The 22,448-nt window shown below is 46.1% G+C and overlaps 3 protein-coding genes and 1 long non-coding RNA gene across 7 annotated transcripts in view; all 4 read left to right on the top strand.

The window, feature by feature from the left end:
* The window catches only part of TMLHE (trimethyllysine hydroxylase, epsilon), a 114,749-nt gene extending 112,424 nt beyond the window's left edge, over nt 1-2,325 (top strand). For 2 of the 3 annotated variants that reach the window (XM_045884793.3, XM_045884785.3), the window contains 2 exons: nt 1,290-1,428; nt 2,108-2,325. In XM_045884793.3, the coding sequence (XP_045740749.1) occupies nt 1,290-1,428; nt 2,108-2,239 (271 nt within the window). In that variant the 3' untranslated portion in view covers nt 2,240-2,325. Of the gene's footprint in view, nt 1-1,289; nt 1,456-2,107 lie in introns of all 3 variants that reach the window. The other variant, XM_054509750.2, reaches the window with a different exon arrangement.
* Nucleotides 2,326-2,473: 148 nt separating this feature from the next.
* LOC135361981 (histone H2A-Bbd type 2/3-like) lies at nt 2,474-16,880 on the top strand. Of its 2 annotated transcripts, none has more exons than XM_064574795.1 (2): nt 2,474-15,586; nt 16,145-16,880. In XM_064574795.1, exons 1-2 carry the CDS (start codon nt 15,513-15,515, stop codon nt 16,716-16,718), a joined length of 648 nt encoding a protein of 215 aa, XP_064430865.1. In that variant the 5' UTR covers nt 2,474-15,512; the 3' UTR covers nt 16,719-16,880. The 2 variants fall into 2 exon arrangements, with proteins under 2 accessions (XP_064430865.1, XP_064430864.1); XM_064574794.1 differs by having other exon boundaries at nt 16,073-16,880.
* Nucleotides 16,881-17,922: 1,042 nt separating this feature from the next.
* On the top strand, nt 17,923-20,060 carry LOC135361982 (uncharacterized). The gene is made up of 2 exons (XR_010406291.1): nt 17,923-18,092; nt 19,663-20,060. It is a non-coding gene; the product is annotated as an uncharacterized LOC135361982 (long non-coding RNA).
* On the top strand, nt 18,158-19,620 carry LOC135361980 (40-kDa huntingtin-associated protein). Its single transcript, XM_064574793.1, has one exon. It carries the CDS (start codon nt 18,370-18,372, stop codon nt 19,510-19,512), a length of 1,143 nt encoding a protein of 380 aa, XP_064430863.1. The 5' UTR covers nt 18,158-18,369; the 3' UTR covers nt 19,513-19,620.
* Nucleotides 20,061-22,448: the final 2,388 nt, after the last annotated feature.

Genomic DNA, 22,448 nt, shown 5'->3' with positions numbered 1-22,448 from the left:
TGACAGAAGTCATGATGGTAGTTATCCTTGGGTTAGGGGAAAGACAAGATGGAAAAGGGGTACAAGGGAGTGTTCTGGGGTGTGCGTAATGATCTATTTATTGGCCTGGATGCTAGTGATATGGATGTGTTCACATCATGAAAATACATCAAGCTTAAGATTTGTGTACTTTTCCATATACGTACTATACTTCAGTAAAAGATTAATTTACCTTAAGTAAAAAAGAAATCCTTTAAGAAAAAAAGAAAGCCTTTAGCAAAGGCTTTTCAGTGACTTCCCATAGTACTCAGAATAAAACCCAAAATCTTTACCATGGCCTATAAGGCTATACATGATCTGGCCCATGGCTACCTCCTCCACATTATTCCTTACCATTATCCCCCTTGCTTACTCAGCTCCAGCCACATGGCCTTCTTGCTGTTCTGCAAACATAATAAAACTCCTTTCCATCCTAATGCTTTGTTCTTGCTCTTCCCTTTGCCTGGAACACTCCTCTCAGCTTATCACATTGTTGGTTTCTTATCATATAGGTAACAGCTCAAATGTCACTTCTTCAAAAAAGTCCTCACTCAACATACTCCATCTGAAATAGACTACCCAGTCACTTTTTATCACAGTACATTATTTTTTCTTTATAACATCTGTAACTAGATATGTATTTATTACTTGTCCATCATTTGTCTTTCTTAATAGAATGTAAATAGATCCCAAAGGCTGGGATCGTGTCTGCTATGTTCATCACTGTATCTTTAACACCTGACACCACCTAGCACATAGCAGCTGCTCATGTAAATGTTAGAGTTGAATGAATGAGTGAAGATCACTGAGTAATCTGCCCAGTAGGTCTATAGCTTGGCTTTTCCCCACAAAGAGAAACACCTGAGAAGTTCTAAGTCATTCTGCTAAAAAGAAAGCCTTGTTAGTATAACCTCTCTTGCCCCCCTCAGCTTAGTGAATAGAAAGCTCAGATCTTTCCCCAGTGCTTCTGTAAAATTTGGCCAAGAGAATGTACTTTAGATAAACATCATATCCTAAGATGGAAGAAACCAGCTAGAACTTACTTCTATCTCCTACCCCCAGATTCTCCAAAGGAAAAAAAAATATGGTCAACAGGCAGCAGGGCTCCTCTCTGCAATCCTATATTCCCAAGAGAGCATTGACTTATTCTCACCTTATCTCTAGGACAAGTAATGAATATAGACAAAGCCTTAAATAAAATTGCTCAATAAGCAATAGGTGTCTTTAACATGTGTTTGAGGATATCTTTTCTTCTCATGATTTCATCTTAGATACAACAACTATGACAGAGCTGTCATCAATACTGTACCTTATGATGTTGTCCATCGTTGGTATACAGCACACCGGACTCTGACAGTAGAGTTGAGGAGACCTGAGAATGAGTTTTGGGTCAAACTAAAGCCTGGCAGGGTGGGTGCCAAGTTCTAAAGATGTCAAGTAAGCTTGTTATACTGAAGCAATGAATAATGGGTACTTCTTTAATATGTGAGTCACAGTCTTGCAAAGGTAAAAATGAAAAGAATCCTGGGTATTGGCTCTGGTCCTGCCGCTCACTGAATGACCTGGAAGCAGGTCCCACACCATATGTAGGCATCAGTGACTCAGTGGCTCTATATGTATAATGAGGGGGTTGAACTAGATAATCCCTAAGTGTCCTTCCAGCTATGTGATTTCTTTTTTTTTTTTTTTTTGCTCTTGATCTATCCTCTGAGTAATGTCTTCAGCTTAGCATAAAACATAATGAAATAGTTTAACTTCTTGAGAAAGTATATATTTAAAATTAAACAGAAAAGAAAATGAAGCCAGTTATCTGATTTGCTTTGATAAGAGAATAATTACTCAAGAAACATAAGCTTCTCAAGTACAGGGCCTAATTACCTACTGTTGCTTTTGTAACTTCCACCCAGCCTACTACAGGGCTATGCACATCCTAATTTCCAAAGGTTTGTTTAATCTCAAAAAGAAAGATACCTCATTGAATTTTAACTAGAGAACAACCTAAAGCTTTTAAGTGGTCTCTTCTGATTTAGAATTCTTTGGTCTGCTTTTGTTCTGATGGTGTTTTTTTTCTCTTTTTGCCCATTCACAGGTCCTATTTATAGACAACTGGCGTGTCCTACATGGCAGGGAATCGTTTACTGGCTACCGCCAACTCTGTGGCTGCTATTTAACAAGGGATGATGTATTAAACACTGCTCGTCTCTTGGGGCTTCAGGCTTAAAATTGACAGCATTAAGATTATGAACACACCTGGCACCCTGGCTACCAGAATTTCATATCAGCAAAATAATATTGTTTTAAAACCTACTTCAAATTGTCTCTTTATCTCACCACACAAAACAGAAGTTGCAACTAGATCAGTTAGAAAGAAATGCATTTTAGGAACAAAGTCTTTGTAAAGCAGCAGTTTGCAAAATGTTTGGTCTTAGGACACCTTAACACTCTTAAAAGTCATTGAGGACCCCAAAGTGTTCTTGGATGTGGGTTATATCTATTGATACTAACTGTAATAGATATTAAAACTGAGAAATGTTTAAAATTCAAGAACACAAAATCACACATCCCTCAGTATCAGAAAGATGGCATCATCACATGCCATATAGCCTTTGGAAAAGCCCTCTGTACATTTATGAGATAAAAAGAATGAAAAAGGTAAATATCTTAGTGTCATTATAAAAAATATTATTTAACCCACAGGCCCACTGAAAGGGGCTCAAGAATCCCTCCAGGTGTTTTCAGACCACTCTTTAAGAACCAATGGGCTGGAGGATACCTTAAGACAGTCTTTTACATAGACCCGTGGATTAAAGAGTTTAGCTGAAACCATAGATTTATATCGACAGTGTCCTAAAACTACAGATATTGTAGAAATTGCTTGATAGCACAAGCTCAGTGATAAGGTAGTAACTGAATATAAACATTGTTTTATCTTACAAGAAGGGTTATCTCCATCCAAGACATCTCTTGAAGAATTAAACTAGGAAGCCACAATAGCTCCTGTGGAACAAATCCATCAGTTCAATAATTGTGTGAGGGATAATTGCAGAAAGTTTTTAGAGACTTCTGAGGTTCCATATGATAATTCATATATATACACATACACCACAAGAGAGTACAGAGGGTTAGTCTGTAAGACTGTTCAGTGAACTCATCATGACAGATGATGTGGCTCCAAAGAACTGGAAATTACTACCCAACCTTGCATGTTTGCTTTTGATGGAATTTAGGATGCAGTCTGTTTCCTCCATTTCTGCTGATCTTTTGTTTTTCTTTTCTTAAAATATTATACATGTTAATTGCTAAGATTTGCCTGGGTTAAGTATAATACCTTGTTTCTTTTATTTTTTAGTGGCTCCCTTTATATATGGATGGAGAGACAGAGAGATGGGTATGAGGGTTATTTTCCCCTAGCTTTCATTGAAAGTGAAGCTGTACAATAACTGCATTGACCACTGTAGAATGATGAAAGAGAATCCAGGCTAGGATGTGCAGAAGAGGAAAAAAAAGGGATCATTAGTGGGGATAGAAGTCATAAAACAAACTCAAACACAAAACAAAGAGTCCCTAGTTCACGTTTAGTAGTTTATGCATTATCTTATTGACTCATCCAGTGCTCTAAAATATGTTCTCAAAATATTTCTGCATTTTATTTGTACTATTTAGGAATCTTTAGGGGTCTTCATGAAATTTGTTGTCCTTGGGTCAAAGGATTGATAATTAAGCCTAGGTCTTAAAGAACATACCCATTAGCAATCAGAACAGAAGTAACATTTTAACATGCAATCTATTCTCCCTGTTGTTAGGTACTCCTAAAATTGTCACCATTAGTCTTCCTCAGGATATTTATCCTTTTTGAAATTTTGCTTAACTTAGCCTTGAAAATTACATTTTAACTGTGGTCAGCATTGATTTATAATAAGCAATGGACATATTCAGGGTCCTGGAGAGATAAGGATACAGATCAATCTTCTCCCTCACTGAAGGACTTCCTTTACCTTCTGTTTCTCCTGGGACCTTGATTCATTAATTATTTCACCTTTGCTTTACTAAATTTTCAATCCATACTTTTCTATAATGTACTCCCTTCAGAGGAAGAAAGAGGGAAGGGAATTATTTGAGTGCTGATCATGGTGCATTGAAAACTTTCTTTGTAAAATGTTTCTTTTTTTACATCTCTTTCTGGTGTCCCTGAATATGTAAGCATGGGTCTATGTCTACCAAGCTCAGTGTTGTAGAGTTACTTTTACCTTTTGCTAAGGTGGGATGGGATCAGTAGGGTCAGGAGCACAACACCTAACATAGTCTTTTCATAATACAAATTTGTTGGAATAAGAATAAAATAATGAATCCTTTTCAAACAAATTTACCAGATATTACCATGTTCTCTATAAGATGTCCTTTTGTGTTTGGCAGTTAACCAGCACTGAATTTTGTCTACCTTCATCTAGAGTGACAAACCATTCAAGTGTGTTCAGGACTGAGGGGTTTCCTGGGCTGCAGAACTTAGTGTTAAAACTGGGGAAGTCCCACATAAACCAGGACTATTGGTCTCCCTACCTTCTTCCTGCTAGCAATGTCTTTTTCTTTAGTGTTCATCAGCAGTTCTCATTTCTGTCCAAGTGCTTGTGAATCACAACCTGTGTAGTCTGTGATGAAAAGGAAAAAAGATGTATGAACTGTGGTGTGTTGTGCAGGTTCCCAAAGTAGACCGGCAGCCGCAGCATCATTTGAGCACTTGTTAGAAATGATAATTCTCAGGCCCCACACCAGACCTACTAAATCAGAAACTGTGGGGGTGGAAGCCAGAAGTTTGTGTTTTAGCAAGCCCTCCAGGGGATTATGGTGCCTGCCAAAGTTTGAGAACCACTGAAGGGAAGAGCCTTGTTGCTAAGCTCTAGGCCCTATTTTGAGCTAGAGTTTCTTCTTCATTTTAAAATGGAGGCCTTGGACAGGGCAACATCTAAAGGTTCTGTCACTCTGTAATTTTGTTTGACCTCATAGCTTAAGTTTTCTCATATGAGCAAAATAAGGAAAATACCTACCCCACAGGCTTTTCTAGCAAATTTGTGATTATTAAATAAGATGTTTGCAGCACATAATGATAACCAATAACAATAGCTAACTTTCATGGCGCTTTCCATGTGCCAGACACTGTTATAACTGCTTTTAATCCCCACAGCAACCCTACCCCTGTTTTATAAATGAAGAAATAGAGGTAATGAGAGATTAAGTGGTTTAGCCAAGGTCACATGGCTAAATAAGTGTCAGAGTTTGGATTAGAATTTTGGAAAATCTGGCCACAGAGACAGTGCTTTTAATTAATATGCCATATTCCAAAATAAATGTCAATGCCTTCCCCCTTGTCCTTATTCCAACAATATTTACAGTCTAGCTGACCATTCATAGATAGTAATCATCTGTACTCTTAAGTTCCTTCCAATAAAATCTTAAGAGAACCATGAGAATATTTACATGTTTTGCAGTTTATAAATATCCACCAAACCCCCTACTTTTTTAAAAAACAAAGTGTTTTTCACATTCTCTAATTTTACTTGTTCCAAAGGTAGAAACTTGATGATAGAAAGAAATCAATCCATTTAGCATTTTTCCTTCTTTCCACACTCTTGCAAAATATGTCAGTTGTTAGGATCAAAACCATTTCATAGGACATATTCATATCACTGCCCCAGGAAGCTCTTGGGCATATTGGAGATCCACTCACACAGCCATCTGGTGGCTTAGTTGTGAAATCAGGCCATGTCGGTGTCCTTGCCTCCTTAGGCCTACAACTCACCAGAGCCAAAGACCCTGGCAGATATGGTTGTAGTTCTTTTTTTGTTCTTTTCTGTTGTTGTCAGATCTACATTCAGGGGTTGGTAGGGTTTGTGGGTAGTTTATCCTACTCCTTGGCTTTAAGCAGTGGGCCTGGCTTTTGTCCTCCATCTTGCTAAGAGTACTTTTGGACCACTCAGAGTATGAAGTCTTAGCTTGATTAATGGAATCCAAGCTTCCTTTCTGGAAAAAATAATCAGGCATCTTTTACAATTGTGAAAATCGTCTTAAACCATGTTGGTGTGTATCATATAGTTTCATAGTGGTGTTCTAACCTACTTTTTATGGGTAGATAAATATGGTAATTTATCCTGTGCATAAGTAAAGATCACAGGGTCAGTGCTATGTGAACCTATGAAGTCAGTGAAGGTTTTTCTCTTCTAGCCCTACCTTTCTCTGTGGTCTATCTTTTGTCCCATTAATGATGGGCCACTCCCTCCAATTCAGGTACTCAGTATCCTCTTACCTTCTGCTTTCTAGATCCCTCTCTGATGCCTTGACTGAGTCAATGTAGTGTTATAGAAAGAGCATGGACTTGGACCAAACTGGGCTTGAATTCCATCTTTGCCTCTGACTAGCCTGGTGAATTTGGAGAAGTCACTTTTGTTCCTTGAGCCTCTGTTTCTTCATCTGCAAAATAAGGCTTATAAATGTCATCTACCTGCTAAAGCTGTGATGAAGAATGAAATGAGGTCTGGTGCATAAAGTGTGTACCACAGTGAACAGCACACAAAAATACTCAGTAGTGGTTTATTTTTGTCATCAATGTTATTTGAGCAAATAAGAGGGAACAAGGCGAGTCTGTGTTTGATAGAAATCAGCATTCTACTTAGAGGGAAGGAGAAAAGCAATGAGAGTCAGACTTGGAAAAATATGTGGAAATGCTAGGGGTAAGGGAGAGTAGACAGGTCATGAAATGTACACATATTGGCAGAGCATTCAAGCACAACCTGAGGGTTTATAGATAGGAAGTTGGTTTGAGTAGGTGGTGCAGGAGCTGAAAGCTGAAAGGGCGAATGGATCAGAGAGAGAGGTCAGAGGATGGATCAGAGAGCTTGATAAGACAAGGAGTCTGGAGTGTTTTAGGGAGAGTGGCTTGATAACAAAGGTGATAGGATGAATGAGCCAAGTAGGCAGATACCTATGCCTGCCATGATGTATAGTTAAGGTAGAACACATACTTACACATGTTACTTCACCATGTCCCAAAACCCCAGTGAAACTACTATAAAATGATATTTAAAATGATTGGAAGGGCAGGAAAGGAGACAACAACTAAATTTTGAATGCTGAAAAGCAGATGGATGAATAGTAACTGACTTAGCAGACCCAGAAAGGTCACAAAGAATCTTAAACCCTTAGTGGGAGAAGCCAAAAACCAACCTCATTTATTACCCCCTTTTCCACCCCACCCCACAAGAATCTTCAAAGGCTGAAATATGTGACTCTGGAAGTGGAGGTGGGTAGTAGGCACCAAAATAATGAGGTTTGCTTAAAAATTGTTTAAGAATTTCCAAACCCCCTCCTGCATTTGATACCTGACTAAACTGAGGATCTGGCCCTTCCTTGCCCTGACAGAAGTCTGGAGTGTTAGTCCCTGAAATGCAGAGGACTCTGGACTGGGAGCCAAGGGCTGGAATCTCATCTTAAAAACAGAAGAGATAATTAGAGATATGCATCCTGAAAGCCGTAAATCCCCATCCTTCTCCACCTCAGACTCAAAAATTCTCGCAGCTGAAAGGTTCTTCTGTGAGCCATTTGACCAACTCAGAAAAATATCTAAGGATACTGACAATAAAGGATCTCCAAAAAGAACCCAGCTGAAATACTCTATGGTGAGGCTCATTGTATGCTATTGTGAGGTAGACAGGAGGAGGAGGAGACCCATCCAGCTGAGGATATTTATTATTAGAAATGCAGGGGAGAGCTAAGATGGCAGCATAGCAAGAGGACCTTAGGCTTCTCTCATCCCTCAAACACAACTAGATATCAAATCATTCTAAATGCCCCAGAAATTAACCTGAAGACTGAGAGAATAAACTCCACAATTAAAAGGAGAGAAGACACTACATCAAAGAAAGAGAGTGTGGAGATGTGATTTGGAGGAGAAATGGATCACAGGAGCTGCAAAGGAAAGGGAGCTGTGGTTGTGGGGAAAGGCGAGAGAGAGGAGCACACAAGCAGAACACTTCCCCCAAAGCCATTGGCTAGGAAAAGTAGAGGGGCTGATTTTTGTGAGTTCTTCCAACCAGCAGGATTTAAAGACTTGAGTTTTAAAGGTTGGTGGGCTTGGCTGGGATAGAAGTTTGAGGGCACTACCCTACTCCTGGAGAGAAGGCAGGCAAACAACCCAGGGGCAGATGGCATTGAAATAGCAATCTGAGGAATGCCTGGGGCACACGGTGGGGTGGGGGGAATATTTGCTCTTCTTGGAGAGTGTCCCTTGTCCCTGAGAGGTAGCATTCATTGAGACACATTTCTGGGGACAAAGGAGCCAGCTGATGCCATTTCCCTCCCCCACCCCTCAGCATAAACGCAGAGCCACCTGCAGAGGGCAGCTTGGCCCCAGCACTGGTTGCCTAGCCTGCTTGCTCCAGGTCCCACACTCCTACATTCTGGCACAACTACCCTTCTCAGTCAAACCTGCTCAGTCCCAGCATGGTGAGACCCTCCCCTAGAAGACCAGTGCAGGCCCCTGCCCACACCATGTCCCCAAAGCCTGGAGATTTAAGTCAGCAGGCTAGGCTGGGCTAGAGCCTAAAGGGCAAAGTGATGTTTCTGGAGAAAAGGCAGGCAAACAACCCAGAGGCAGACAGTATGGAAACAGCAATCTGAAAAACACCTGGTTCACATGGTGGGTGGTGGTGGGGATTATTCACTCTTCTTGGAGTGCATCCCTGAGAGCAGTGGGTACAGAGACCCCTTTCTGGGGACAAAGCTGGCTGGTGCCATTGCCTTCCCTCACCCCTCAGCATAAGCACAGAACCACTTTTAGTAAACAGCACAGTGCCAACACTGGCTGCCTAACCTGCTTACACCAGGTCCCACTCCCCTGTGCTCTGCTGCTACTGCCCTTCTTGGTCAAGTTTGCCTTGAGACCCTCCCCTAGAAGACCTGTGGACTAAATGCTACAATCAAAAGACATAGACTAAATGCTTCAATCAAAAGACATAGGGTGTCAGAATGGATTAAAAAAAACAAGACCCATCTATATGCTGCCAACAAGAGACTCATTTTAGACTGAGAGACATCTGCAGATTGAAAGTGAGGGGGGTGGAGAAATATTTATCATGCAAATGGAGGTCAAAAGAAAGCCAGAGTGGCAGTACTTATATCAGACAAACCGCACTTTAAACCAAAGACTATAACAAGAGACAAAGAAGGGCACTACATCATAATAAAGGGGACAATCCAACAAGAAGATCTAACAATTGTAAATATTTATACACCCAACTTGGAAGCACCCAAATATATAAAACAATAACAAACCTAAAGGAACACACTGATAATAATACAACAATAATAGGGGGCTTTAACATCCCACTTACAGCAATGGACAGATCATCTAAGCAGAAAATCAATAAGGAAAAAATAGCTTTGAATGACACACTGGACCAGATGAACTTAACAGATATATTAGGAACATTCCATCCTAAAGCAGCAAAATATGTATTCTTTTCAAGTGCACATGGGACATTCTTCAGAATAGATCACATATTCATAAAGGCATCAATGAATACAAAAAGACCTGAGATCATACCAAGCATATTTTCTGACCACAACACTATGAAATTTGAAGTCACCCACAAGAAAAAATTTGGATAAAACCACAAATTCATGCAGGTTAAACAATATGCTACTAAGAAATGAATAGGTCAGGGCGCCTGGGTGGCTCAGTTGGTTAGGCGACTGCCTTCGGCTCAGGTCATGATCCTGGAGTCCCGGGATCGAGTCCCGCATCGGGCTCCCTGCTCAGCGGGGAGTCTGCTTCTCCCTCTGACCCTCCCCCCTCTCATACTCTCTATCTCATTCTCTCTCTCAAATTAATAAATAAAATCTTTAAAAAAAAAAAGAAAGAAATGAATAGGTCAACCAGAAAATAAAAGAAGAAATTTAAAAATACATGGAAATAAATGATAATGAAAACACAATGGCCAAAATCTTTGGGATGCAGCAAAAGTGGTCCTTGGAGGGAAGTATATAGCAATACAGGTCTACCTTAAGAAGCAAGAAATTTTTGAGATAAACAACCTAACCATATACCTAAAGGAGCTAGAAAAAGAACAACAAACCAAGCCTAAAGCCAGTAGATGGGAAATAATAAAGATTAGAGCAGAAATAAATGATACAGAAACTAAAAAAGCAATAGAAAAAAATCAATGAAGCCAGGAGCTGGCTCTTTGAAAAAATTAATGAAATTGATAATCCCCTAGCCAGAATTATCAAAAAGAAAAGAGAAAGGACCCAAATAAATAAAATCACAAATGAGAGATGAGAAAAAGTAACCCAAAACCACAAGAATGCAAACAATTATGAGAGTATTATGAAAAATTACATGCCAACAAATTGGACAATTTGGAAGAAATGGATAAATTCCTAGAAACATATTAACTAGCAAAACTGAAACAGGAAGAAATAGAAAAACTTGAACAGACTCATAACCACCAAAGAAATTGAATCAGTAATAAGAAATATCCCAAAGAAAAGTCCAGGACCAGATGGCTACACAGGGGAATTCTACCAAAGAGGAGTTAATACCTATTCTTCTCCAACTATTCCAAAAAATAGAAATGGAAGGGAAACTTCCAAATTCATTCTATGAGGCCAGCATTACCCTGACACCAAAACCAGATAAGACTCTGCTAAAAAAGAGAACCATCGATCAATATCCCAGATGAACATGATGCAAAAACTCTCAATAAAATACTAAAACAATGGAGTGCATTAAATGCATTAGAAGAATCATTCACCACGATCAAGTGGCATTTATTCCTGGGCTACAAAAATAGTTCAATATTCACCAATCAATGTGATATACCACATGAAAAAAAGAAAGGATAAGAACCATATGATCCTTTCAATAGATGCAGAAAAAGCATTTGACAACGTACAACATCCGTTCATGATAAAAACCCTCAACTAAGTAGGTTTAAAAGGAACATACCTCCTCATAATAGAGGCCATATATGAAACAACCACAGCAAATATCATCGTCAGTGGGAAAAACAGAGCTTTTCCTCTATGGTCAGGAACAAGACAGGGATGTCCACTCTCACCATTGTTATTTAACATAGTACTGAAAGACTTAGCCACAGCAATCAGACAACAAAAAGAAATAAAAGGCATCCAAATTGGCAAGGAATAAGTCAAACTTTCACTCTTTTCAGAGGACATGATACTCTATATAGACAACCTAAAATACTCAACCCAAAAATTGCTAGAACTGGTATGCAAATTCAGTAAAGTCACAAGATACAAAATCAACATAAATCTGTTGCATTTCTATACACCAATAATGAAGCAGCAGAAAGAGAAATCAAGGAATCAATCCCATTTATAATTGTGCCAAAAACCATAAGATGCCTAGGAAAAAACCTAACCAAAGAGGTAAGAGATCTGTACTCTGAAAACTATAAAACATTAAAAAATTGAAGATGACACAAAGAAATGGAAAAACATTCCATGCTCATGGATTGGAAGAACAGGTATTGTTAAAATAAAAAATATATTACCCAAAGCAACCTACACATTTAATGCAATCACTATCAAAATACCAACAGCATTTTTCACAGAGCTAGAACAAACAATACTAAAATCTGTATGGAACCACAAAAGAGCCTGAATAGCCAATTCAACCTTTTAAAAGAAAAGCTGGAGGCATCACAATTCCAGACTTCAAGTTAAATTACATAGCTGTGGGGGCGCCTGAGTGGCTCAGTCGTTGGGCATATGCCTTCAGCTCAGGTCTTGATCCCAGGGTCCTGGGATCGAGCCCCGCATCGGGCTCCCTGCTCCGCAGGAAGCCTGCTTCCCCCTCTCCCTCTCCCCCTGCTTGTGTTCCCTCTCTCACTGTGTCTCTCTCTGTCAAATAAATAGATAAAATCTTAAAAAAAAAATTACATAGCTGTACTGCTGGCACAAAAATAGACAAATAGATCAATGGAACTGAATAGAAAAGCCAGAAATAAACCCACAACTATATGGTCAACTAATCTTTGACAAAGCAGGAAAAAATATCCAATGGGGAAAAGACAATCTCTTCAACAAATGGTGTTGGGAAAACTGGACAACAACATGCAAAAGAATGAAATTGGACCACTTTCTTACACCATACACAAAAATAAATTCAAAGTGGATGAAAGACCTAAATGTGAGACCTGAAACCATAAAAATCCTAGAAGAAAGCACAGGCAGTAAACTCTCTGACATCAGCCATAGCAACTTTTTCCCAGATATGTCTCCTGAGGCAAGGGAAATAAAAGCAAAAATAAATTATTGTGACTAATCAAAATAAAAAGCTTCTGCACAGTGAAGGAAACAATTAACAAAACTAAGAGGCAACCTACAGAATGGGAGAAGAGATTTGCAAAAGATATAGCCTATAAAGGGTTAATATCCCAAATATATAAAGATCTTATATAACTCAACACCCAAAAAACAAATAATCCAGTTAAGAAATGGACAGAAGACATGAATAGACATTTTTCCAAAGAAGACATACAGATGGCTAACAAACACATGAAAAGATGCTCAGCATCACTCATCATAAGGGAAATACAAATCAAAACTATAATGAGATATCACTTCACACCTGTCAGAATAGCTAAAATTAACAACACAGGAAACATCAGATATTGGTGAGGATGTGGAGAAAGGAGAAACCTCTTGTCCTGTTGATGGGAATGCAAACTGGTGCAGCCACTCTGGAAAACAGTATGGAGGTTCCTCAAAAAGTTAAAAATAGAACTACCCTATGATCCAGCAATTGCACTACTAGGTATTTACCCAAAGAATACAAAAAGACTAACTTGAAGGAATATATGCACCCCAATATTTACAGCAACATTATTTACAATAGCCAAATTATGGAAAGTGCCCAAATGTCCATGTATTGATGAATGGATTAAGGAGATATGGTGTATATAAATACAATGGAATATTACTAAGCCATAAAAAAGAATAAAATCTTACCATTTGCAATGACACTGGATGGAGCTAGAGAGTACTATGCTAAGTGAAATGAGTCAGTCAGAGAAAAAGAAATACCATATGATTTCACTCATATGTGGAATTTAAGATGCAAAACAAATGAACATAGAGTGGAAAAAAGAGAGAAAACCCAAGAAACAGACTCTTAACTATAAAGAACAAACTGATGGTTACCAGAGGGGAAATGGGTGGAGGGATGGGTTAAATAGGTGATGGGAATTAAGGAGGGCACTTGTGATGAGCACCAGCTGTTGTATGTAGGTGTTGAATCACTAAATTCTATACCTGAAACTAATGTTACATTGTATGTTAACTAACTGGGATTTAAATAAAAATTTACCCAAAAAAAGAAAAGAATTTCTTTTACAGTATCATCAAAAAGAATAAAACAATGGCGCCTGGGTGGCTCAGTCATTAAGCGTCTGCCTTCGGCTCAGGTCATGATCCCAGGGTCCTGGGATCGAGCCCCGCATCGGGCTCCCTGCTCCGCGGGAAGCCTGCTTCTCCCTCCCCCACTCCCCCTGCTTGTGTTCCCTCTCTCACTGTGTCTCTCTCTGTCAAATAAATAAATAAAATCTTTAAAAAAAAAAAAAAAGAATAAAACAATGAGGAATAAATTTAACAAAAGATGTGCAAGAGTTGTATTTGCTGAAAGGAGAACATTGCTGAAAGAAATTAAAGAGGACCTAAATAAATGGAAAGTCATCCTGTTTCAGTAAATTGAACATTTAATATTGTTAAGATGGCCATAGTCCCCAAGGCAATATAGAGATTCAATACAACCCCCATCAAAATCTCAGTGACTTGTTTTGCAGAAATGTTAAAGCCAATCCTAAATGCATATGGAACTGCAAGGGACACAGAGAGCCAAAACAATCTGGAAAAAGAAGAACAAAGTTGGAGGACCCACACTTCCCAATTTCCAAGCAATCCCCAAAACGGCATAATGGTGGCATAACGGTAGACATGTAGGTCAATGTTTTGGAATTTAGAGTGAGAAATAAATTCACAGATTTATGAATAGCTGATACTGAACAAGGGTGGTCAGGCCATTCAATGTAGGAATGAGCAATCTCTTCAAGGAACGGAGCTGGGAAAACTGAGTATCGACAGACAAAAGAAAGAATGTGGAGTCCAGTCTGAAACCGTGTCTGAAAGTGAACTCCAAAACTGGATCACAAACCTAAATGTAAGCAAGGAAACCATGAAACCCTTGGAATAAACCATAGATGTAAATCCTGGTGGATTTGACTATGCAGTGTTTCCTTAAATATGGCAGCAAAAGCACAGCTACAAGAAAGGGAGGAGGAGAAGAGGAAGGAGGAGGGATGGAGGAGGAGGAGAAAAACAAAACCGCACCCCATCCAAACCAAAAACATTTGTGCATCAAAGGACTCTCCCTAGAGACTCTGTTACGCAACAGTTCCTTACATATGGTAGCAAAAGCATGGCCACAAAAGGAGGAGGACCTGTGTAGAAAGTGAAAGGCCAACCTCCCCGTCCCCAGGATGGGAGAAGCATTTGCAAATCATGTAGGTGATAAGGGCGTATTTTTCAGAATGCATCAAGAATGCTTAGAACTCAACAACGAAGAGGTGAACAGCGCGGTTCAACAGTGGGCAAAGGACTTGAGCAGACAAGGCGAACAAGGCAGTTAAACAAGGGGCAAAGGACTCGAGCAGCCATTCCTCCGAAGCGCATGTACGAATGGCCAAGAGGCACGTGAAAAGCTGCTCAACATCGTTATAGCCGTTAGGGACGTGCAGGTCAAAACCACCCGCAGGGGCGCCTGGGTGGCTCAGTCGGTTGAACGTTTGGACTCTGGACCTCGGCTCAGGTCATGCATGATCTCAGGGTTGTGAGATCCAGCCCCACGTCAGGCTCCACGGTGGGCTCTGCACCGGGCACGGAGCCTGCTTAAGATTCTCCTCTCTCTCTCTCTCTCTCCCGCCTCCCTCTGCCCCTCCCCCCCCCCCGTCTCCCTCTCTAAGAAAAAGTCACCATGAGATAGCACCTCACACCCAGTAGGATGGCTCTTCTAGGCACAAGAGAAACAAAGCAAGTGGGAAATGACAAGTTTGGGCGAGGGTGTGGAAGAACTGGGACCCTCGCCCAGTGCTACTGGGATTGGAAAGTGGCACAGCTGCCGTGGGAATCCGTTGGGCAGCTCCTCAGTAAGGTACACATAGAATGACCATAGGAAGGACCCCGCAATCCCACTCCTGGATCTATACCCGAAGGCATTGGGAACAGGCGCTCCGACAGAACCCTGTGTACGGGAACGTCCACCGCAGCGCTCTTCCTGCCCATCCGCCCCAAGGTGGAAAGCACCGCAAGGCCCGTCCACTGACGGACGGGATGCACGACGCGTGGTCTATCCATGGCCGGGGGATATTATTCGGCCGTCGAAAGACACGAAGTGCTGATTCAGGCTACCACGTGGAGGAGCCCTCATGAAAACATGGGTGCTGAGCGAAAGCAGCGCGACCCCCAAAGCCACCTATTGGTCTTACGATCCCATCTCTAGGTAAGTCTCCCGAAGAGGCAAACCTCTGTGGGCCGGAAGCAGATGAGTGGTCGCCTGGGGGCTACGGGGGGGTGGGGTGGGGGAGGGGGGTGGGGTGGGGAGGGACGGAGGTGCCGTGGGGGGAGTGACTGCCTGACAGGTGCAGGGGTCTCTTTTTGGGGTGGTGCCCACGTTTTGGAACTAGAGAGTCGTGTTGCTCGCCCGACACCTCGAGCGTCTGTCTGCTCGGTACCACCGGACCCTCCACGACTGTTTTTTTTTTTTTTTTCCTTTTCTGTACAACGTCCCCGTGGGGCGGGAAAGTGAGCATTCCCTCCAAGAGAGGTTGCAGGGGGGCCGGGTGAGCAGGGGGCTCCTGCGTTTTGGAACTAGAGAGTCGTGTTGCTCGCCCGACACCTCGAGCGTCTGCTCGGTACCACCGGACCCTCCACGACTGGTTGTTTTTTTTTTTTCTTTTCTGTACAACGTCCCCGTGGGGCGGGAAAGTGAGCATTCCCTCCAGGAGAGGTTGCAGGGGGGCAGGGCGAGCAGGCTCCTGCCGGCGCCGTTTCTTGGCAGGCCCAGGCTCCCAGCAGGGGCTGATGGGAAAGCAGTGACCTCACCGGATCTACGTGTCACGAAGTGTGTCCCCGGACCAATGAAGGGGGTCGGTCCGTGGTCGCTAGGAGACGGCGGCTCAGGGGCCCAACGACCGGCTGGTTGGAGACGTTGGGCCCAGCTGGCGCACCGCACCGCACCGCACCGCACCGCAGAGCTAGACCCGTCGGAGAAAGCGCAGTCAAGGCCCAGCATGCCGGGGAAAAGGAGCCGTCGAGGGTCGTCCAGGAGCCAGAGGCGGACCCGCTCCCGCACTGCCCGAGCCGAGCTGTCGTTCTCCGTGAGCCACATGGAGCGCCTGCTGAGGGAGGGCCACTACGCGCGGCGCCTGGGCTCGTCCGCACCCGTCTTCCTAGCGGCCGTCATCCAGTACCTGACGGCCACGGTCCTGGAGCTGGCAGGCAACGAGGCCCGGAACAGCGGCAGGAGGCGCATCACCCCGGAGCTCGTGGACATGGCCGTCCACAACAACGCGCTGCTCAGCGGCTTCTTCGGGGCTACGACCATCTCCCAGGTGGCCCCGGCCTGGGAGTAGCTGCCCAACGTGAGCCGGGGTCTCGGGCCCCGGCCGGCCAGTCCGGCCTGCTCACCGCTGGGGCAGCCCCGGCCCGGCTGGTGCCTCGGGCAAAGTCCTTGACGGTCCAGAAAAGTGGGGCAAGGAACCCCTTTTGGTCCAAGCAATAAAAGCGAGCGAAAGAAAGAACCCCGTGTGTGTGCTTCAGTCGCTTTGTGTGGGACGTGGTTGGGGGACGTCCCTCTCCCTGGAGGGACGGGGCGGGGGTCGCGGGTGCTGGCGGCGTCTGGCTGCGGCGCGGGGAGGGGCCCGGCTCGCGGAGGACAGAGAGGAGACGGGGCGGGGGTCGCGGGTGCTGGCGGCGTGTGGCGGCCGTGCGGGGAGGGGCCCGGCTCGGGGAGGACAGAGAGGAGACGGGGCGGGGGTCGCGGGTGCTGGCGGCGTGTGGCGGCCGTGCGGGGAGGGGCCCGGCTCGGGGAGGACAGAGAAGGGACGGGGCGGGGGTCGCGGGTGCTGGCGGCGTCTGGCTGTGGCGCGGGGAGGGGCCCGGCTCGGGGAGGACAGAGAGGAGACGGGGCGGGGGTCGCGGGTGCTGGCGGCGTGTGGCGGCCGTGCGGGGAGGGGCCCGGCTCGGGGAGGACAGAGAGGAGACGGGGCGGGGGTCGCGGGTGCTGGCGGCGTGTGGCGGCCGTGCGGGGAGGGGCCCGGCTCGGGGAGGACAGAGAAGGGACGGGGCGGGGGTCGCGGGTGCTGGCGGCGTCTGGCTGCGGCGCGGGGAGGGGCCCGGCTCGGGGAGGACAGAGAAGAGACGGGGCGGGGGTCGCGGGTGCTGGCGGCGTGTGGCGGCCGTGCGGGGAGGGGCCCGGCTCGGGGAGGACAGAGAAGGGACGGGGCGGGGGTCGCGGGTGCTGGCGGCGTGTGGCGGCCGTGCGGGGAGGGGTCCGGCTCGGGGAGGACAGAGAAGAGCCGTTTCTCTCGGGGACTGTGCAGGGGGTGGCCCTGGGTGGGAGAGGCTGGCTGCGGTGGGGAGGGGGGTGAGGCCGGGGCACAGAAGATCGCCCCCCCCGCCCCCCCCCCCCCGCCTTCCCCGCCTTGGCTCTGAGCACGTCAGAGCCCGGGACGGTCCCGGGAAGGATGGTGTTCCTCGGGCTGGAGCTCAAAGGCCATGTGACCGTGGCGTCGGCAAGGGGTGAACACGTGCAATGGCAACCCGGGTGCGGGACGGAGGGGTGGACAGACCTGTCGGCCTGGGCTCTAGTGGGGCAGGGGCTTTGGAAGGTTGAGGACGGACTGGGTGGCTGGCCATCATGACACGTGCAAACTTGGCTTTAGGGCCACGCGGGATCGCGAGCTGAGCTTTCCTCGGGTTCCGGTTACAGACGCTAGGAGACGCCTGTAAGTAGCAACCTGGGTAACCAGGCTGTGTCGCCCGGCAACGGCGGGCACCCGGCCAGGCCCCGCCCCAGGACCCACGATTTCCGTAGACAACGGGCGCCCCGCGAGGTCTCCGGCCGCCGATCCCGCGCGTTTGCCTATCCCCCAGCGCCCCGGCGCGCGCGGGCTCCGCGAGCGCGCGCGGCCGCGCCGCCAGCCCGAGCCGGCGGGACGCAGGGCACGTCGCGCCCGGGCGCCGCCACGTCCGACGGTCTGCGTCAGCGCGAGGGCGGCGAACATGGCGTCGTCCGCCGCCGGCCTGGGTGGCGGTGCGGGCCCCGGGTCCGAGGCCGGGGATTTCCTGGCCCGCTACCGCCAGGTGTCCAGCAAGCTGAAGAAGCGGTTCCTGCGGAAGCCGAACGTGGCGGAGGCGGGCGAGCAGTTTGGCCAGTTGGGCCGCGAGCTGCGTGCCCAGGAGTGCCTGCCCTACGCGGCCTGGTGCCAGCTGGCGGTGGCGCGCTGCCAGCAGGCGCTCTTCCACGGGCCTGGGGAGGCGCTGGCGCTGACCGAGGCCGCCCGCCTCTTCCTGCGGCAGGAGCGCGACGCGCGCCAGCGACTCGTCTGCCCGGCAGCCTACGGGGAGCCGCTGCAAGCCGCGGCCAGCGCTCTGGGCGCCGCCGTGCGCCTGCACCTCGAGTTGGGCCAGCCGGCCGCCGCCGCCGCCCTCTGCCTCGAGCTGGCCGCCGCCCTGCGCGACCTGGGCCAGCCGGCCGCCGCCGCCGGCCACTTCCAGCGCGCCGCGCAGCTGCAGCTCCCGCAGCTGCCGCTGGCCGCGCTGCAGTCTCTTGGCGACGCCGCCTCCTGCCAGCTGCTGGCGCGCGACTACAGCGGTGCCCTGGCGGTCTTCACGCGCATGCAGCGCCTGGCGCGGGAGCACGGCAGCCACCCGGTGCAGCCGCCGCCGCCGCCGCCGCTCCCGCCGCCGCCGCCGCCGCCGCCGCCAGGGCAGCAGGTGGGCCCCGGCGCGGCCCCGGCCCTGCCCGCCGCGCTGCTCCCTCCGAGCGCCGGCTCTACGGCCGGCGCGCCCTCTCCCGCCGCGCTGGGAGCCTTCTCGGACGTGTTGGTCCGCTGCGAGGTGTCCCGCGTGTTGCTGCTGCTGCTACTGCAGCCACCGCCCGCCAAGCTCCTGCCGGAGCATGCCCACACCCTGGAGAAGTACTCCTGGGAGGCCTTCGACAGCCACGGGCAGGAGAGCGGTGGCCAGCTTCCCGAGGAGCTGTTCCTGCTGCTCCAGTCCTTGGTCATGGCCACCCACGAAAAGGACACAGAAGCCGTCAAGTCGCTGCAAGTGGAGATGTGGCCACTGTTGAGTGCTGAGCAGAACCACCTCCTTCACCTCGTCCTGCAAGAAACCGTCTCCCCCTCGGGGCAGGGCATCTGACGAATCCCCTTAGCGAACTGACTTTTGGCTTGTGACAGAACTTCGTGCACCTCCCCTGGCGCTTGGGGCGGAGGGGGGCGGGCGGCGGAATAAAAGACGTGAATCCTGGCAGTTCTGCCTTTGTTTATCTTACTCCTCTTGCCTCCGTAGGAACTTAGCTGACCGGAACTTACCTGTATCCCAAAAACTTACTTCCATGACGGTGGGAGGGAAACAGCAGCAACGTTGATAGAATCAGTGGAGGACACGGCTCTCTTCCCCAAAACTGCCCACGTTCAAGTAAGAGCCCCCTTTAGCCCTTACCTCTTCTTCCACCCGCTCCCCGCCCCCCACATCTTTGTTGCAAAGTGAGGATTTGATTTTGCACAGCTCTGAGTACTTAAGCTGCATGATCTGATTTCTTGGCATAGATCAGTGTCTGTCCACGTGACCGCCCAAGTTCTCCTTTGTTCCATCCGCCCCATACACGTTCGTGGGAATGATCTGATTACATACACCATTGTGGCTACAGCCCTAAGTCCATAATAAAGCCATTCTGATGCTCCTAACCTGTGGTTTAGCTTTCCTTCCATCTACAACATGGGAACAGCTTCTCTGCCTATCAGGAAGCAGAGAGTAGAAAAACAGATGGTTGTCTTTCAGGTCCATGATGTAGTCACTCATCTGAAACCGACAGCCCAGGACTCAGGCTCTGCCACGCAGTGAAGCTACAGAGATCCTTTGCGTTGTGGACCTTACTCAGCTGCAGTGCAAATGTGTCCGGTGCAAGGGAGGGGGCGTGTTCTAATGCCAATGTGTCTGATGTGCCTTGGAATTCACAGTTCTGGTTCTAGGTTCCATTCTGAGAGGTATGCCTCGTCCGCGTGACGGCTTTTATTTTGTGGTAGGGAGCTCTCTGCCACTCTTACTTAACTCAAATATGTAAAATCAGCATGGTTCTCTGGTACTGTGCGGTCATACATATGCTAGACGGTGTCTCTGTTCCCCAAGAGCAGGAAAGCATCCCATTTCAAAATACTACATTTACAAGGCTTTTTGGTCCAAATGTTACATGAAATGTTACGAACTGGGCGTTTTTAAATTCGATTTTATTCTCTTTACGGTTAGGGTTAGTATGCATCCTCTAGGCTGAAGTTGTATACAGTACTGATCTTTTGGGGTGAGATTTAAGGACACGGCTCAGCAGTAGATTTCTGTTTTGCCTTTAGTGTGTGGTGGGGGGGTGGCGTGGGGAGGGGTGTGTGTGGAGGGTTGTCACTGTGAGTCAAGTGCCTCAAAATGGGTGGGATTTTTAGGGTCATCTTTACTACCTCTATTAGTAAGCCACTGCCTTACTGTCTTAGGACAAGAATGCTTAGGAGTTATGGAATGTGACTGGTGATAGTATTTGGGTTTGGATTTAAGGAAAAGCTAGGCCTCTGGTCTAACTCCTTGCTGTGGGGACAGAAAGGGGAGGGATTACCAGAAAGCCTGGTGTTGGGTATATGAGCAGCATTAGAGTACTCCAGAGAAACAAAATGAACAGAATCTATGTATATGTGAGTGTATACTTATATATGTGTGCATATACATACATATACGTATGTATGTTCTTATCTACGAATAGATTGATTTTAAGTTATTGGTTCACATGATTGTGGAGACTTGAAAAGCCCAAAATCTACAGGATAGGTCAGCAGCCTGGAGACCCAGAAAAGAGGTGCAGTAGAAGTACAAAGGCAGTTTGCAGGCTTAATGGCTGAATTCCCTCTTCTTCCAAGGGGGTCAGCCTTTTTCTATTAAGGTTTTTAATTGATTGGATGAGACCCATCGACATATAGGGGGGAGGTGTAATCCACTTTACTCAAAGTCCATTGATTAAATGTCAATCTCAACTACAAAATACCCTCACAGAAACATTAACAGTAATGTATGACCAAATGTCTGGGAACAATGGCCTAACCAAGTTGACACAAAATTAACCATTGCAAGTACACCCTTTATCAACTTGGCACCCAGACCCATCTCCTTTATACATTCTTAAATTCCTAATAAAGATAGTAACAAGGTTCTACTTAGACCTAACATGGTGCAACCATCCTGTGTACAACCAAAAACACAATAACCCTTTGCCTGGTAGAAGATGCACAGTCCTTGAGTAATATTTACTCTTCTCCTTGACATCCTGAAACTTAAATACTATGATGTAAAGTTAAGAATACTTAAATACGGGCGCCTGGGTGGCTCAGTTGGTTAAGCGACTGCCTTCGGCTCAGGTCATGATCCTGGAGTCCCTGGATCGAGTCCCGCATCGGGCTCCCTGCTTGGCAGGGAGTCTGCTTCTCCCTCTCCCGCTCCCCCCTCTTGTGCTCTCTCTCTCTCTCTCACTCTCTCTAATAAAAAAAAAAAAAAAGAATACTTAAATACTATGATATAAATTCAGTATACTTTATATTATATGATAGGAGGATAAGAAAGGGAAGAAAACAGATATTTTATGCACACAAACTCACAACCATATTGATAACAAATGAAGGAAAAAATACTCATGTCAATTACAATCTCTGTTTCTGTAACTGATCACATGGTCATAGCTGGTATTCATAATACTGCACAATTACACTTATATGAGGTATCTAAAATAGTCATATTCATAGAATCAGTGCAATGGTAGTTGCCAGGGCCTGAGGGGAGGGCAAAATGGAGAGTCACTAATCAATGTGCATAAAGTTTCAAATAAGCAAGATTAATAAGTTCTAGAGATCTGACATATAACATTGTACCTATAGTCTACAATAATGTATACTAAAAAATGTATTAAGAGAATAGATCTCATTTTAAGTGTTATCAAACTAGAATAAAATTTTAAAAAGTGATGCTCTTCAAATATAAAAACAGATCAAAAGTAAAAGGATGTATAAATATATATCATAAAAACAGAAGGCATAGGAAAGCTG

The sequence above is a fragment of the Mirounga angustirostris genome, unplaced genomic scaffold (genome assembly GCF_029215605.1).
Source record: "Mirounga angustirostris isolate CCGP_5_RB_7025 unplaced genomic scaffold, mMirAng1.0.hap1 SCAF_11, whole genome shotgun sequence".
Lineage (NCBI taxonomy): Eukaryota > Metazoa > Chordata > Mammalia > Carnivora > Phocidae > Mirounga > Mirounga angustirostris.
Note: the sequence above shows the minus strand (reverse complement) of the source record. Positions and strands in the feature narration are given on the sequence as shown.